This window comes from Marmota marmota, unplaced genomic scaffold (assembly GCF_001458135.2).
Source record: "Marmota marmota marmota unplaced genomic scaffold, marMar, whole genome shotgun sequence".
Taxonomy (NCBI): domain Eukaryota; kingdom Metazoa; phylum Chordata; class Mammalia; order Rodentia; family Sciuridae; genus Marmota; species Marmota marmota.
Genome location: NW_025999999.1, coordinates 3,442,744 through 3,460,476, shown reverse-complemented (window position 1 = coordinate 3,460,476; position 17,733 = coordinate 3,442,744). Strand labels below are relative to the sequence as shown.

At 48.7% G+C, this 17,733-nt stretch overlaps 1 protein-coding gene across 1 annotated transcript in view; it reads right to left on the bottom strand.

Annotated features, from left to right (window-relative positions):
* Ubtd1 (ubiquitin domain containing 1) overlaps positions 1-14,402 on the bottom strand; it is a 16,767-nt gene extending 2,365 nt beyond the window's left edge. The window contains exons 1-2 of the mRNA XM_048807092.1: positions 14,339-14,402; positions 81-308 (exon numbers count right to left, since the gene is read on the bottom strand). Of these exons, the coding sequence (XP_048663049.1) occupies positions 81-308; positions 14,339-14,387 (277 nt within the window). The 5' untranslated portion in view covers positions 14,388-14,402. The remainder of the gene's footprint in view (positions 1-80; positions 309-14,338) is intronic.
* Positions 14,403-17,733: the final 3,331 nt, after the last annotated feature.

The following is a 17,733-nucleotide window of genomic DNA, read 5'->3' as shown; positions in this document are numbered from 1 at the left end:
CCCTCCCACCCACCATCATCTGCTGGTGGTGGATGCACCCACCCCCCCCCGGCCCTGCCCCCCGCACCGGCTCAGCTCACCATGAGGCAAAGTGATACTGGCTCCATCCAAGATGGCCTGAGCCAGCTCGTGGTCATTGGCCTCGGCAGCATAGGCAGCAGCCTTGAGGGCATCCCAGATCTCCTTGCGGCCCTCAAAGGCAGGTGCCGTGTCCCAGAATTCATCCCGTTTGCTCCGAAGCTGCCCATCGGTCATGGGGTAGTCGCTCTTCCATTTGAGCCGTTCCTTCTTCAGGGGCTCATTGCGTCCTAGACAGGGCACAGGGACAGGCTCAGCATCTTTAAAGCCACCTGGGTTACAATTCACCTTCTCACTAGCCCCTCACCACTTGAGGCCAGGCCCTGATCTGCCTAACACCCCACAGCACTGGCTCCTTAGTATTTAGGTCTCTGGGCCCCTCCTCAATAGCAGGGAGGAGTCTGGAAACCCAACTTAGGGATATAAGATAAGTTTGTCAGCAAAGTATTTGCAGATGCTCCTCAACTTACAATGAGGTTATGTATGGATAGTTGAAAATATCTGAAGTCAAAAGTGCATCTGTTCACCCAACTTCCTGAACATCACAGCTTAGCCACACACTGCGGAATGTCGGTTGTTTCCCTTTGTGGTCATGTGGCCCAGTGGGCGCTGCCACTGCCCAGCATGGAGCGTTGCTGGCCAGGGAAAAGCTAAAAATTCAAAATTCAAGTTGTGGGTTCTACTGAATGTGTATCATTTTTGCAGTCTCAGGAAGTAAAAATAAAAAATCTAAGCTGGGGACTTTCTGCACACCTTTGCTTGTCATTGAAGTTTTAATTTTACTCTTTCTTTGAGTATGAAGTAACATATGTTCAGCATAAAAGAAATGTGGAAAGAATGTAGATGTGTAAAAATAGTAACAGCCACCATTTATAGAACTGACATGTGCCAGATCACAGGCTGGGCACTTTGGACTTGTTCTCTTTTTTGCAGCACTGGAGACTGGACCCAGGGCCTCGCACACACCAGGCCAGCATCCTACCACAGAGCTGCAGCCCCAGTCCTCTTTATTCATTTGACCTTCGCAACAACCCAATAGATTGGGAAACTAAGACTCAGAGGGTTTGTCATTTGTCTAAGGACACATAAGTTCTGACTTAATGCAAGACTTTAACTCCAAAACCCAGCCTCAGACAACCGAGGGGAAAATTACTCAGAATTCCACCGTTTAGAAGTAATGACTGCTGACACCTACACATTCCTTCCAGCTACCCTTTCCCCATTTTTCTCAATATAGTTGAGTTTGTATTATTACATTTCTTTTTATCCCTTGTTCCAGAAAGAACTTAAGACATTTTTGTGTTAATATACAACTTTCTTTTCATCTCATATTTATATTACTGCCAACTTCCACATGATTAAAAATTATAAGCAGTTTGAATGTCTTGTTACTAACTTGCTGCCATACAGATAGTTACAATGGTCCCCACCCCTATGGGCCTGGGGCTGGAACCCAGGACCCAGGACCCCACACATGCTAGGCAAAATGCCCCACTAGTGAGCTACAGCCTCAAACTAGCCCAAGACATTTTTTTTTTAAATCATAACCAACCAACCAATTTCTACAGCATCTGAAGAAGAAAACATTTCTGTCAAATGTCAATTTTCTTGTTACCCAGCTCCAAGTGACCTCCAAGATAGCCCTGGACCCTCAAAGGTGTCTGGAGGCTCAGACATCTCAAAGCTAAAGGCAGAGTGACAACACGAGCCAGGTGGCAACACTCACTAAAGCTGGGGCTGCCTTCAGGCTGCAACCACTGGCTGGGGCAGGAGGGGGTTACTCAGTGAAAGAGGACAGCATTCACTGGCTACCAACTGTGGGCAAGCACCCCATGTGAGCTCTTCATTTGTATTCACTCTCCCATTTCACCCTTGCATAGCCTTAGGAGGTGGGTATCATTGTTGCTGCTTCACAGATGATACAGAAGATGAAAGAGATTAAATGACTTGCCTGAGCTCTCAAAGTGAAGAGTGACAGAGAGGATTCCACCTCAGGTCTGACTAAATCCTGTGGTTTGCCATCTAAATTCACAGCTACCTATGTGGGCAGAAAACTCTGTAGCCAAACATTCAATTTAAAGTGTTCTGGGGGTTGGAAGAAGGAAGGCAAATCCTCTTTAGAGGAAACCAACTTCAAACCAGGCCTCAAAAAATTCCCAAAATAAAGTTTCAAGGAAAAATAATAATAAGGGCATAGTTAAAAAGCAAACAAAAACATCATATGCAAGGGAAGAGTGTGAGTCAGCAGACAGAAAATCAGACAACGAAGACCTCAGACTAGAATTTATCAGACAGATTACAAAATACTGAGTTTAAGAAATGAGAGCCTTAAACACATGGATTAAGGCTAGGAGATCATAAAGAATTCCTGAGAGTAGGGCTTGGAGATGCACACTTGTAATCCCAGTGATTCAGAACGCTGAAGCACAAGGATCATAAGGTTGAGGCCAGCCTCTGCAATTTAGCGAGGCCCTGTCTCAAAATTAAAAAAAAAATTAATAAGGGCTAGAGAAGTAGCTTAATGGTGATGAGCCCCTGCGTTCAATTCCCAGTATCAAAGAAGAAAAGAAACTTCCTAGAAAAAGACAGGCTTGGGACATTTTAATTAATTTATTTTATCTAAAAAATTTTTTGGTAGCAGGGATTGTATCCAGGGGTACTTTACCACTGAGCTACATCCCCACCCTTTTTTATTTTGAGACAGTGTTTTGCTAAATTTCCAAAGCTAGTTGTGATCCTCCTGCTTTAGCTTCCCAATCTCTGGGATTACAGGCATGCACCACTGCATACAGCTGGGGCATTTTAAAATGTCCACCTTTTAGCTCTGTTCCTGACTCTGAAATAGCTCGACTGTAAACTGAAGAACACTGAGCTCTAGCTGGACACGCATCTCTTTCTCTCAAACCAAAGGATTTATCTTTAAAATAAACAGTCTCATGGTGGCCCTTTCAAAGTTGTCACCTCTTGAATTATTCTTGAAGCAGCTTTCAGGATCACCTCCCCTTTACCCAGAGAGAAGCTAGTTTTCCAAACTGTCATTTATGCACTTCTCACCCATGGGTGGACACTGCAAGCGAGCCTAAGTATTAACTGCATCTGCAGTGACCCAGGTCACAAGGGTGTAGAAACGCCTCACCCCACACACAGGGCACTTGGAGTGGAAGGTATTAGAATGGGGTGATGGTGGTGGGCAGGGGGTCAGGCAGGGTTAATGCAGGAAAACAGCAGGAACCCAACCAGCTCCATCTCAGCGTCTTTGCACTTCTGTGCCACCAGAGGGCAGCCAAAGCACCTCTGGGCCAGTGTTGGCCCCCTGCATCAGTAAGTCAAATGCAGCAGAAAAAATATCTTAACACTGAGTTCTCCGGGCACAAAGTTAAGCATACGCAGGAGACATGCCCTAATGTCCAAGCTCAAATACTGGTGCATACAATCTTAGGCAGAGACTCAGATGAAAACGGAAAAGGAAGCTTTCCCTCTAAGTAAATGGATGATGACATTTTAATTTCAAATACTTATAACAAAAGGGTATTTTATAGTTAGTTGAGTCAAAAAAAATTGGCAGTGGAAAGGATGTGAACTCATATGCTGCACAAACTGGTACAAGCCTTATGAAGGGCATTTGGAATAATACCTTTGGCTCAACTATTTTGTTTCTAAGAATTTATTCTAAGAAAATAATCACAAGAAGTGTGTATGGTGAGGATTTATAAAGATTTTTAGCAGGGAGAGCTAGACACAGCATCAGGAAAAAAAGGTGAAATAAAATCTGCATCTGTACAAAGGATCAGTGGCAGCCACTTTGTGATAGTGAGGAAGGATGTGGAGTAACATGGGGAATGTTCATAACATAGCGAGAAAACACTCCAGAATAATAGGTGCTCTGTGTTTCAGTTTTTGCTTCTAAAAAAGTATGCATGATGAGTGGGCATGGTGGTGCTGGACTGGGAGACAGGGCAAGACCCCCACCTAAAATTACAACAACAAACCAATAAAAAGTATGCATAATTATATACATATTTAAAAAGACAAGAGAAATTCACAATCAAAATATTAACAGTAGCTATATCTGATTGGCAATTACCAGTGACTTTTTTTTGGTTTATATTTTCCAAGTTTTCTACAATGAGAACTTCTTGTGTTATTAACAGAATAATACAACGAAAGTCGTTTGTAAGGAAAGATGTACGTGGGGTTCTGAGGAACAAACACAATAAAGTGGAAAGAGAGTGGGGCTGAGGTGGTGGAGCAAGAAGCCTGAAGCTTCCTTGGCAGCTCGGGGCAGCTTTGTCTAGGGCCAGGGCAGGTTTTGCTGGAGTCAGCAGCAGAAGTATCCAGTGGCTTCTGCTTAGGACTCCACCTGTTCTAGATAAGCTTCACTCAAAGACAGAGTAACAGAAATGGTCCCTGATCTTAATGAAGCTCACAAAAGAGCTTTCAAAAAATAAGTAAATAAAAGTTCATGCTAGTCAAGGCTTTCAACTGCATGGGGAGGCGATGGGGCAAAACACTCACAAAAATCATGGGCTTCTGTGACTATGGTAGGCAGCAACAGCAGAAGATATCCGTGACTGGGCAGACAATGTGTGTCTGCATCCAGAGGCAGAAAGGCTCCACACCTCCTGCATTAGAATCTCCCAGGGTTCCGGTTAAAAAGGCAGTTTGGGGAGCCGGGGATACAGTTCAGTAGTAGAGTATGTGCTCAGAATGTGCGAGACCCTGGGTTCCATTCCCGGCACCAAAAGAGAGGGAAAGAAAAGGTAGATTCACAGGGCCAAGGTCAGATGCCCGAATCAGAGCACTAGGGGCTGGGCTGGGGTGTGAACTTGATTCTGTTTTAAGAATCTATTTGTAAACACAGCAGGACAGAAGTGGAGATAGCGTGTTCGAGCTCACTGTAATATAAATCAGCTCAACACAAGGTCTCCAAAGCTGCTTCCAGGAGGAGATCTGGGGAGAGAAGGGGAGAGCGCAAAGGGCACCACGTCTGGGTTGGAGGAGGATAATGATGGTGGATGCTGTGGCTTGGCCTCCATAATGAATGGTCTCTGGTGATCCCACCCTAAGGGAGGGCACTGGGAGGGGAGCGGGGGAGAACACTGAAGGGCCTTTCCCACCTGCCTGGAGCTGGCGTGCGTCTGAGTGTGTGCACTCTCAACGTCTGACACGTTGCTTAATTCCAGAGTGTACAGCAGGGGGATTTTCTCAGACACAGGAAAGACAGCTGGTGGCTTGAAGCTTGCTGGGTGGTGCCTCTCCTCTGCAGCATCTGGTGAGCTGAGAGTGGAACTGACAGACGCACAGGGAGCAGGGTGGGGAACAGTGCAGGAATGACAGGAGAGGCCAGGGGGCAGCATGGAAGGGCGAGGAGAGGTCCACAGGAGGCTCCTGCACTTCTTGATCTCAGAACCCAAGAGATCCTTCCTGTGGCTTCTTTGGGACTGACATAACTGAGCCCCTGGGATGGGACACTATGCCTGAGACCTGCCAAAGGGAGGAGAGATTTCCCAAGACAGTACACCCAAGCCAGGAGACAGGCCTATTTATACCTGTGGCAATCCCCCGGCTATTTCCACACTGGGTTACCAAGCTTGTTCCTAGGCCCTTGTTTCAGGGATGGGGCCAATAGTGTCCTTCTCAGAAGTACCAATTATGGACAAGTCTTGGCTTGTTCTGCTGATGTGAGGGATGAAGCTCCAGGAAGAAGGCAGGAGTCGGAGCCTCCCTGACCCCTGGGCTTGAGGGGTCCTTCAATCAGATGCAGAATCAAATCTTTCCACCCTCCTCCTGCCCACCCCAGCAGTCACAGCTGGAATGCAGGTGGCCTGCCAGTACCCACCTGCAGAAGGGATAAGAAGTCAGAAAGAACAGCAGGCCCTAGAAGGATCAGCACAGCCACAGAAGGCAGGGAAACAAGCCCAGGTAATCCCTTCAGGAAGAGCAGTATTTATAGTCAGACTTAGCCGGGGATGACCCTTGAGCCTGTCTACCCTTGGAAGGGAAAGGGCTGGTACAGCTCTGCTCAGGTGGAGCCTCTTTGGGGCCTGTAGGCCTTGCCTTCCCATTCATCCCCTGGGGCCCCAACTCCAGGGCTTAGGGAGGGAGAAGGGTAGAGCCCGTTGCTAAGTGACAGGCCAGACTTCCTAAACTGCATCCCCTCCAGGGGCACACTGGGCCCCGAAGGTCCTGGGCAGGGCTGGAGGATTATGGCAGAGTGCTCCCCATCCTCTGGGAGCCCTGTTCTTGACTCCAGGAAGGCGCCAGGCCCAGGGCATCTGTTCCTCTGCCATGATCTTGTTCATCGGCCCAAGGCTGGGACCACCTCCAGTTCATCTTACAGGTCCCAGGGGCAGGCTGGCGTCTGGCACGCCTCAGGAGGAGCGAATGAAGTGAGCAGACAGTTTAGGGAAAGAGGAGGAGCTGCCGGGAAGAAAACCCTGCAAATGAGGAGCAGCAGACTCTGTTTTGTGAAGAACCCTCACTGAACAGGAAGAGAGGGAGGAAGGAGAAAGGAGCCAGACAGAGGGGGTCAGAGTCCGGCACTGAGGGGTACAGTGTGGGGGATGAAGGGCTGGTGCCAGAATGAGCCCAGGGAGGGCTGGAACCTCTGCGGCCAAGGAGCCGAGGCACAGCCAAGAGAAACGGACCTGTGGGGAGGCATGGCCGGCCACAGGAGAGACAAGGGGGCACACAGGAGCACAGGGACAGGGCCGCTTGCTCCACGCGGCTCACAACGTGAGCATTCACCCAGCACAGAACCTGGGCATGCTGGGGAGGGCAGGCCTATATCTGCTCTCTGTCCTGTGCCTCCCTCAGGGTCCCTGGAAAGCCAGGCAGGGGACAGCGGGTCACCCCAGGACTGGGCACTCTTGGACCACACCCCAGCCCATTCCTGAGCGAAACTGACCTAAGCTCTACTACAAACAGAAGCCCTGCATCCTTAGGGATCCACCTGCCACCCCACCAACAGCCCCTTCTCTGGGTTGGCATGGAGAGAAAACTCACAGGTAGAGTGAAACAGGGAGAGTTTGGGAAATTACCAAATTTCTTTGTTTTACATCATTTTTTTAATTATAGCTGTTCTTTTCTTATGGTGAATGCATTCCCATCTTCATTTTGTACTGATGTGCTTGTCCCCAAGTGCAACCAGGGTCCTGACTGGAACATGAATAGGCCAGTGTGAGCAGTTCTAGAGGGAAACTGACCACGCATGCTTTTTGGCAACTGAGACTATGGATCACTCAGTAAAGGACACCACAGCCTCTGCTATCTCACACAGGGGCTGCAGAGGAGGACAGTGGGGCTTCTCTCTGGGTATTGACCATCTATCTGCAAGAATGTGGGTGAATGACCTCCCAACTTAAGCCTCAGTGTTTCCATCTGCAGAAAGGCTTGACTCGCCGCCCCCCCCCCCCCGCCACCTTGTGGCCACTGCAAGGACTAAGTGACAGCACTCTGCCCAGTGCTTAAAATATGGCAGCCACTATGTCACTAACAATCAAGTCAACACTGCTTATTACCATGATGCAACTAAAGGGTATCATCTTTTTTTTCCCCCATGAAGTTGCTGTGAGTTTGAAAACCTCTGCTGTCATGAACTTTTCGTCTGCACCGCGCAGTGCTGGAGAATTCTGGGGTTAGCTAAGGCTGCTTGACAGGGACAATGAGCAGGTTTGATGGATGCTGCTTCCCTGCATAGCACAGGGTCAGCACTTTTCCTGAGGCAGAAGAGGGAGGATGGTGGCTAATAAATAAAACAGGAACTCCTGGGGTTGCTAGAAAGGTCTCCTGTGGCCAGCTCCTTTGGGATTTCAGGGGTGAGAGGCATGGGTCCTCTGCCACTGTGCTGTCCACAGCCCACAGGCAGCCCTGACTCCCTGCTGTCAGAGGGCCTGGTGCTCACTGGGTTGGTAGCCAGAAGCCCACGGGCCAAACGTGATGCCCAGGATTCCATTCCACTTGATGTTGACTGCTACAAGCACTTCTCTCCTATGTGCCACTCCACCAAGGCATGACCTTCAGGGTAGGGCAGGATCCCCAAGCTGGAAGCGACCAAGTCACGGGCCTAGTTGCTTCATTTTACACAGGAGAATACCAAGGCTCAGAGGTGATGTGACTTTCCCAGGTCCCACAGCTGTTTCCCAGGCGTGTGTGTATGTGTATGGGGAGGGGAAGCTGATTTTTAACTAGAAAATGAAATTGTCAGGGCCTGGACACACAGAGATGACCACAGGAAAAGCAGCAGCCACAACACGCAGCAGGAGTCAGTGGGGAGCAGTCACAGGTCTGCTCTAGCATTCCAGTGCCCCCAGAAAGGAAGGGAATCCAAGAATGGGGTCCTCCCAGAACACTGCACAAGTCCGTGTGCCTAGGTCTCCCACAGGCTTGAAGAAACAGACCCACAATTCAGCACTTAAAGAAACACAAGACCCCAATTCAGCACGGTTGGTTTGCAGCTTGGTGAAGAAGACCAACCTCTTACCCTACACAACACTCCTGGCTGGTGGTGAGTCTCCATCTGGGGAGCTCAGTATGTCATAAGGAAGCTTATTCCATTGCTGGATGAATCTGATGGTTAAAAAACAAATAGCAATTACAGTTATCTTCCCACTGAGCTACATGGAAGGCCTAGAACAGAGATAATACCTAGAATCTGAGGGCACAGAGGCTCCTTGACTACAAGAGGTTTTGTCCTGATACCTACTGAGGTTGAAAATATTGTAAGTCAAGAATGCATTTAACACACCTATCAAACAAGATAGTTCAGCTGAGCCTACTATCTTAGTCCATTTCTGTTGCTATAACAGAATATCCAAGACTAGGTAATTTATAGAAAAAAAGGTTTTTTGGGGCTTATGGTTCTGGCATCTACTTGACCTTTCATGCTGTACAAATAGCAGAAAAGCTCAAGAGGGGAAGAACAAGTAGGCACATGCAAAGAGAGGAACAGGGCCAAACTCCCATAAGAAACACATTAACTCATTAATGGAGGCAGATCCCATGACCCCAAGGACCTCTTAAAGGCCCTACCACCTCTCAACACTGTTATGCTGGGGCCAAGATGCAGTATGAGTTTGGCAGACATATCACACCCAAATCACAGCACCTACTTTAAACCTGCTCATAACACTTACATTAGCCTATAGCTCAGCAAAGGCATCCAAAACCAAACCTATTTTACGATAAAGTGTTAAATATCTCATGTAATTTATTGAGTACAGAAAGTGAAAAACAGGATGGCTGTGGGTTACTCCTGTACCACTGTGAAGTTGAAAAGTGGGAGTCAACCATCATGGGCTGGGAACTGGCTAAAGTTTGGGAGTCAGATGGTCCTGGGTTTGAACACCGTTCCATCCTTCATTTAATTAGCTAAGTGACCTTGGGCAAATGTGTTGGCTTCCTAGTCTCTTCTGGAAGGTAGGGAGTGATCAAAGCCCCACATCTTAGGAGGGTTGAAAGTATCAAAAATATATACACTCGAGTAAATGCACATACACTAATCTAATCAAGAAGATTATACATAATAAATCAACTAACCTAATACCCCAGGTGAGGTCTCCTTAGCACAACACATGGCAGGCTCTTGTTTCAGAAATCTGAAGATAGGTTCACAGAAGAGCACCATTCTAGCTAAGAGGAGGCACTTATCACTGTCACTGTAGTTGCTGCTGTCATTATTATCAATGTTATTGTCTTGACCTGAGGTCTGTGGGCTCGATTCTCTGGAATAACAGTCTCGCCCCTTCAATGGGCCACCTGATGCTTTGCTGTTCTTCATGCTGAACATCCGTTCCCACTTCCTCCTACTGCTTCTCCCAAGTCTTCAACTTCTTGCATGAGATGCTGAAACTGATAAATTCCTAGAAACATCCAACTTACTAAGACTTAATTGTGAAGAAATGGAATATCTGAACACACCATGACTAGTCACAATACTTCCCAACGAAGAAAAGCCCAGGACCCATTTCCTGGGCTGCTTAGAGTAGTTAGATTAGTTGAGAGGCCCTAAGAGCCTGGGTGAGGTCTATTCACAGCCCCCAGGCTCCTGAATCCCCCTCCCAGCCCCTCAGCAACATAACAGCAAATTGCTCAGAGCTGACTGGGGCTGGAGGTAGAAAAGGACCCTATAAAATTTCCCTTGGTTGGGGCTGCAAATTGTCTCAAGCACTGTCATTCATTTAGTATGTCCTCCAGCAACGGGTTCTAAGTTACCATCTTTCAGGTCTGTGTCCGCAGTGGGGCCAACTTGAGGCTGTATGATCTTCCAAGCACATCTGCCAAATGCAAATGCCAGTCTTCCATCCACCTTACAGAGATGCAAAAATGCCCCTGGGTTTTTGTGAGCAGTGCAGAGTGCACACACAGACACATGCCATTCTTGACATCTGGAGTGCCATCTTTTTTTTTCTTTTTGTGGTGGTGGGGATTGAATCAAAGGTCTCATAAATGCTAGCAAGGGCCCTACCACTGAGGTAGATCCCCCGTCCTATTATCTATCTAGCTATCTATTTTTGTGGTACTGGGGAAAGAACCCAGGAGTGCTCTCTACCCTTTAGTCCTTTTCATTTTTTATTTTGAGGCAGGTTCTCACCAAGTTGCCCAAGCTGGTCTAGAAATTACACTCTTCCTACCTCAGCCTCTTGAGTATGTGGGATTGCAGGCATATGCCACTGTGTGGGGCTTGGAGCCCGTCTTTTCAAGGATCATCACTGGCTTCACGTGGCACAGTTCAGGACCCAGACATTTCTTTGTGGATTGACAGAGAATTCCTTGCCTGAGCACATTTGTGCTCCAGAGCCAGGCTCAGGCCGCGCAGGCAGCTGTGCCTGACTCATGCCTCCCCTTCCTCCTCTACAGCCATGACTCACCAGCCCTGGCAGGCCTGCACCCTCCTGGTCTCCGGCCCCAGCACTATACGGGCCAGACCCCACTCTGCAGGATGCAGGCCTGAAACCCCCATATCAGCCCTGGGCTGCATGCAGCCTCCTGTGAGTGCTGACATTGCAACTTGACTGTCAGTTCCTGGTGGGCAGACTCTTGAGAGGCATCACAGTGTCCTGTATCAAAAACATGGTGGCCAGGTGCCCACCCCCAGGGATTGACTTAATTGCTCTGGAGTCTGGCCTGAGCATCAGAGAGTTTTAAAATCTCTCCAGGGGTGGTTCTATTAGATGGCCAGGGCTGAGAGGCACTGATCTGGAACTAGGCTGCCAGCCGGGTTGGCTGCTTTGATTGTGTTTAATTAGGTCTCTGAGAGGGCCTGGCAGGGGGCTGCTCAAGGAGAACCCCATGCCTGCCTCAGGCTGACCATCTGGACAGCCAGGCTGGTCAAATGGCAAGAATAGGATTGGGGCTCAGGGCACCCTCTGCTTGGGGAAACCCAGATACACTGCCCAGAGCAGAGTCCTGTCTTAGCAGAAAGGAGAGGGCAAGCCAAGCCCCAAGGCCCAGTGCCTGGGCTGGGGAGTCAGCCTGAGCCCGGCCTTGTCATTCTCCTTACTAACAAGGCCTGCCTTTTCACTCTTCCCACCTCTGACTGAGCAGCCTGAGGCCTGATCTCTCTTGTCCAGTGTGGCCAGCACCCAAACACATTCTTCTGTGGGGACACAAAGGACTCTTCCTCCAGGGCCAAGCCACGGCCCTCTGGACAGAGAATGAGTGGCTCCTGAGGCAAGGGGAATGAGTGGGAGAGCAGAGGGAGGGCCATCTATTTCCTAAGAACCCCCACCCCCTCCCCAGCTGCTCTGGGCACGAAGAATGGAAAAACCTGACTCATCATTGCTGCTGTGACTCAGAGGCCGGTAACTCCCTCGCCAGACTGGTGGGAAGCAGAGCCCACCAGGGTCTCACAACCAGGATCACAGACCATAGAGCCCAACTCCATCTAGGGAAGCTTCTAAAGGATGCATCCTGACACCACAGCTGCAGGCCTGGAAAGGGTACCTCAATCAACTTGGCCCTCTAATGGTCATATCCTCCAAGGCTGGTTCAGCAACTCACTGGTAATGGGTGGGGATGGGTGGGGAGAAAAACTGAGAGGCGTTGTAACATGGAGAGGTGGCTCTAGAATCAGAGAGGACCTGGGACTACTTCTCAGTGCTACCCTCACTGGGGCAACTAAATATTTGGACCTCAGTTTCCATGACCATAAAATGGAGCAATAATATCCACATGGAAGGATAGTTGTGAGGATGAAGCAGGATACTGTGTGTAATCAGTACTGTGTGGAACACAAAGGAGGAGCACAGAAAATAGATATTGTCACTAGTTCTATGTTTTAGGATTATAGTCTTTAAGAATGGGGGTGTAGCTCAGTGGTAGAATGCTTGCCTAGTAAGTTCAAGGTTCTAGGTTCCATCTCTAGTACCACTTAATTTTTTTTTTGGGGGGGGGTACCAGGGATTGAACCCAGAGACTCTTAACCACTAAGCCACAACCCCAGCTGTTTTTTGTTGTTGTTTTGTTGTTGTTGTTGATGGGCCTTTATTTTATTGGTTTATTTATTTATATGTAGTGCTTCATATGTGTTAGGCAAGTGCTCTATCACAGAGCTACAACCCAAGCCCCTAGCTGGTTTTTTTTTTTTATATATATATATATATTTTTTTTTTTTAAACAAGGTCTCACTAAGTTATTTAGGGCCTTCCTAAGTTGATGAGGTTGGCTTTGAACTTGAGATCCTCCTGCCTCAGCCTCCCAAACCACTGGGATTATAGGCATGCACCATTGTATCTAGCAAAAGTTTTTTTTTTTTTAAACATATTTCATTTAAATTACAACGACCTTGTGTGGCAAGAATTAATATTTCCATTTTATAAATGAGGACTGAAGTTTTGGAACCCCAGTAATCCAGCCAGTGGTTTCAGATCCTCTCACTCCCAGCCTACAACTATCTCTGCCTTGCTTGCCAACTCTGCAGGATGGTAAGAATCCCTGGTGACCCTTCCCCTACAAAGCTGACAGGCACAGAACCAGCTCTGCCTCTGGTCCAGAAGGGAAGGCTAGCTGGACACTATTGCCCAGTCCTGCTGGTCTACCCAGACCAGCTCAGCTCTAATGCACTTGGTGTTTCCAGAAATATCCTCACCAGAGCAGATAAGCAGTATACCCAGGCTGCCAGAGCCTCGGATTCCAGAGCTGGAAGAGAACCCCGAATCTGCCATTTATTTGCATGACTTGGGCTTGTTATTTAACCTCTGAGAATCTGTTTCCTCATCTGGAAAATGGGGATACTAATAGTAACTACTTTAGGGGATTAATGAGAACTATGTAATAATCACGACTTTTTAACAATAATGGCTAACATTTAGTAAGTGTTTTCCATATGCCAAGCACTCTTTGAAGCACTTTATATGTATTAAATCACTTAATCCAAAGGTCACACAGCTAGGTGGCAGGCTGGCTCTGATCTGAATAGATCCTGCCTCTCCTGGATGCCAGAGGCCTGGCAGGTATTAAGCGCTCAGCGTATGGGTGCTGGTCTAGCAGAGGCTCAGGAGTCATTTCTAACAGGAATCAATGAATGAACCTCTTCTGACTAACTTCACTTGCATCCACAAGCGTTACTACTGAGTCTATTGTGTACAGCCTAGCTGAGTTATTTGAAGTTCCTGTGAACTGTATAGCAGAAAAATAAAAAACAATTTGTGAAAACACAAGGACTCAAATGAACAGAGCCTCCCCCACCCCCTCTGCAGGAGGATAAAAGGATCCAGACCGCTGGAGGAGAGGCAGAGGCTCCAACCCTGATGGTGCCATGCCCCTCCCCTTTCCTGGAGAAGGTTCCAGATGGGAGGTATCAGCCCATCAGGAGGGGGGTGGAAATAGCCTGAGGCTCTAGCTGTGCCCTGGCCCCTGGGGGTGGTTGTAGAAGGGCCTCAGGGGCTGCTCAGGCATCTTGAGCTATTTATTTTGGCACCAGCTGAGGAGGTGGATCTGGAAGGTAGGGAGCAAAGAGTGGTTGTGTAGCCTCCAGGAGAGGGCTCTGGCGCCTGCAGGGGGAGCACAAAGAGGCAGGGCCCCAGGCCTCCCCTTGGCACAACCCTCGCCTCCCTCTGGCTAGGAAGCTGAAAGGAGAGGTTCTCCACATCCCTCCCTTCGGGCTGGGCCTTCCTCGCCTCTCCCCACAGCAAGGCCTGAGGGAGTGGGTAGGTGAGGCCAGGTCTGAGTTTAACAACCAGCCTCCAAAATTTTTTATACTGAAAACTCTTCCCCCATACCCCAAAGAAAGGCATGAAAGGATTTCAGAGAAGCCTGTTACCTGAGACAGGTGAAGCAGAGCTGTTTTGGGGTGGGGGTTTCACATACATGCCCACCCCTGAGATGTGTGCCTCGGCTCTTACTTGGCACCGTCTACCCTGGTCCTCTCAGAAAGAACTACTCATGCTGTCAGCCAGCCCTGGCCTGGGCAGTACCCAACTCGGCTCTGTCCAAACTGGAACACCTCAGGCCAGGACAGCAGGAGCACTCCCTGGCAGGGCCTGGCCTGGAGCAGGTCTTCTGGGGCCCTTCATGTGGACGCCCTCTCTCTACCACAGTTCCCAGGGACGCTTTTAGCTTTAAGACTCAACTCAAATCCACTCGGTGGAAAGCCCATGAGTTGCTCCTGAGAGCATAAGGCAGATAAGGCAAGAACTTGGTCCTCCAAACCCTCTAGCCTCTGCCCAAACTACAGACAAACCACATGTGCAAAGATGCGCGTGTACACATACACACAGGCCTCATGTTCTATGAAAAGAAAGAAATGCTACAAGACACAAGGAGAGAGACTCTCCTAGACCCCGGGGAACTGTTAAAGTAGAAACTGCTTGGATCACTCAGTCATTTATAAAATGTTCACTGCTTATCTACCAGGGCGAGGCATGGTGGATGCCCAGATGAGCATGAATCCCTGACCAGACCAGCTCATCTCATTGTCTGGGCCAAGGCTGAATCACACAGATGATGCATGGCTACCCTTTTTGGTTTTGAAATACATTATGTTCATGCTCACTATTTGCAAAATATTTGAATATTTTGGGAAATACTTGGAATGTGCTACTCTGTGGCACATTTTAAAGAACATACAAGGATATATAAAATACATTCTACTGTCATGTATAACTAAAAAGAACAAATTAAAAATGTAAACATGCAAGGGTCTAAAAAAATAAGTATATAAATTAAAAATTAAAACAAAACAAACAACTAAAACAAGCAGGCAAACAGGCATGTGGTGGAGGGGAGCATGTAGCAAGTATGCTAGCATGGGCTCTGGCCCACCCTCCTCAGTTTAAGCAGCTGCCAAAGGGTTGGGAAGGAGCTGGACTAGATCATCTCTGAGGCCTCCAGCTCTGACCCCATGTGACAAAGACTCTGGAGAGAGGATCTTGCTGGCTGCTGAGGGCTCCAAGGGGAGCAAGCTTCGCCCTCAACCTTTCATTTTCAGATTCCCCACCTCACCCTCTGCACACACACAGTAACCTGCCCTACTTTGGCCTCTGCTGCTGCTAGAGGAAGAGGCAGCCTGTAAACTCTGGGCCTCAGTTTCCCTGAGATAATAATGGTGAGGGGTGAGGGAATGCACCTCTGCAGATGGATCCAATGAAAAGGACCAGTTCCAGGCAGAGCCTCAGGCTATCTGCAGGTTGTCGGCCCTGGATCTGTGGCTATCCCACCCCTGTGCTGATGGGCTTTGCCTGGCAGCTCCCTACTGGACCACACAAGTTCACAAGACCCTGCCACCCCACGCCCAAGGTAACCCAATTCTTCATGGTCAAATGACAGCTGAAGGTGGGCCAGAAAGAACAAAGGTGGGAGAGGGTGATGATTATTGGCTGCCAGGGTGCCAGGCCCAGACAAAAGGTTCATGGCCCAGATTGATTTCAACACATGATTCCTAAACACCCACTGGGGTGGTGATCATGCCAGGCCCTCAAGGGCCCAAGAAACTTAATTAGTTTAAGAATGTCTAAGGTTTAAAGAGTGTCTCCTCCTGGGCAGGTGGTGGTGGGTGATGCACGCCTGTAATCCCAGAAACTCTGGAGGCTGGGGCAGGTAGATTGCAAGTTCAAGGCCATCTTGGGAACTTAGCAAGACCCAGTCTCAGAACAAAAAGAGTCAGGGGTATAGGTCAGTGGTAGAGCACCCCTGGTTTTAATCCCCAAAATCGTAAAAATAATAAATACAGGAAGGAAGGAAGGAAGTGAGTAAGTAAGTAAGTTAGTTTTCTTAGGCTTTGACTGATGACCTGACTCTAGGGGGCTCCCTGCTCCCCACCTTGGCCATTCTCCTAACTCGGCCACTGTGAACTCACTTTGCTGCCCAACTCCCCCACTGGCCAGCTGGAACATCAGCCCCTCAAGGCAGAGCCCTGGTCTCTCCTTCACAGTTGCCCTGGCCCCTGACAGAGTGGGTCCTCCATACTGTTGAATAAATGGATGAGTGGAGGAACACATGAATGACTGCACCACAAGACAAGCAGAGAGTGGCATAAAGGAGGCCTGGAAGGCTGTGGGCAAGAAAAGGAGAGAAGGGCTTCTCTGGCAGGACTTCTTAGAGGAAGCATGACCTGGTGAGCTTGGCCTTGCGAAGATGTTTCAGATGGCAGGTACAGGAGCAGCCAAGGCCTGCAGCGAGGCTAGGACAGCAAGTGCAGCCAGCAGGACAGGACAGGGTACAATGAGTGGATCCACATCCCACAAGGTCCTGATCCCACTCATGAATGAGCCTCCTACTGAACAGTGGTCCTTACTCTCTGTTGATAAACCAGGACTCCAAAAATATCTGAACACGCGTCCACAGTGTTGGCACCTGCAGGATCACCCTGTCTTCTGGTCTTTGTGCCCTGGCTGACTGGCTCCAGTCCTAACCCACTGTTCCACCATAGGGATGGGGGAAGAGGTGGAGGATAAAGGGGAATTCCCAACCTTGTCATGACAAAGATCTTTCATTAATTCCCCCCCAGGTCACGAAGTAAGTTCTCTCCAACTATGTTTAGACGAAACATTAATTTCTTAACAATAGAAATGCTAAGACATATGTCAATTAAAACTTTGGACCAACATATGGAAACTAGAGACACTAGTCCCAATGCTGCGCTGACAGGATGCCAGTCCAGAAAAGATGTTTGGGTCAACCTGAATGTCTCTGTCTCTCTGTGTTTCAAGGCCAGGAGATGGAGCAGCAGCACAGGAACTAAGAGACATGGCCAGGGGAAGAAACAATAGGCAGAAAAGCCCAAAGGCCTGCAGTCTCTCACATGCAGAAAACATGTCCCCACTGTCCACATGAGTCCTCCTCTTCCAAGGAAAGGGCATTATGGGCTCAAGGGAGTGGAGGGGGAGAAAGGCCACCAAGGGTTTAGACATTAACTGGGAGCAATGTGGCAGTGAGGTGGGCAAAGAGGACTGATTTGATACCATTTTTATGAAGGGCAGAGATCAGGGCCAGGGTAACCCTTAGGAGTCAGACCCTTGGAGGATGTGTGCCTCCCAAGAAAACTGGCAGCTCCAAACCAGCCTAAGTTTGCAAAGAGAGGCCTGGCACCTACATGGAAAAAAATCTGGACAAATGCACACACCAATCTTCCCACCAAGGGAAGAGGTGATGGGCCCCTAGCATGCATGTGTGTTTGCCTCAAGCGTTTGTCTAAATGTGGTTTGGTAGAAAACCTTG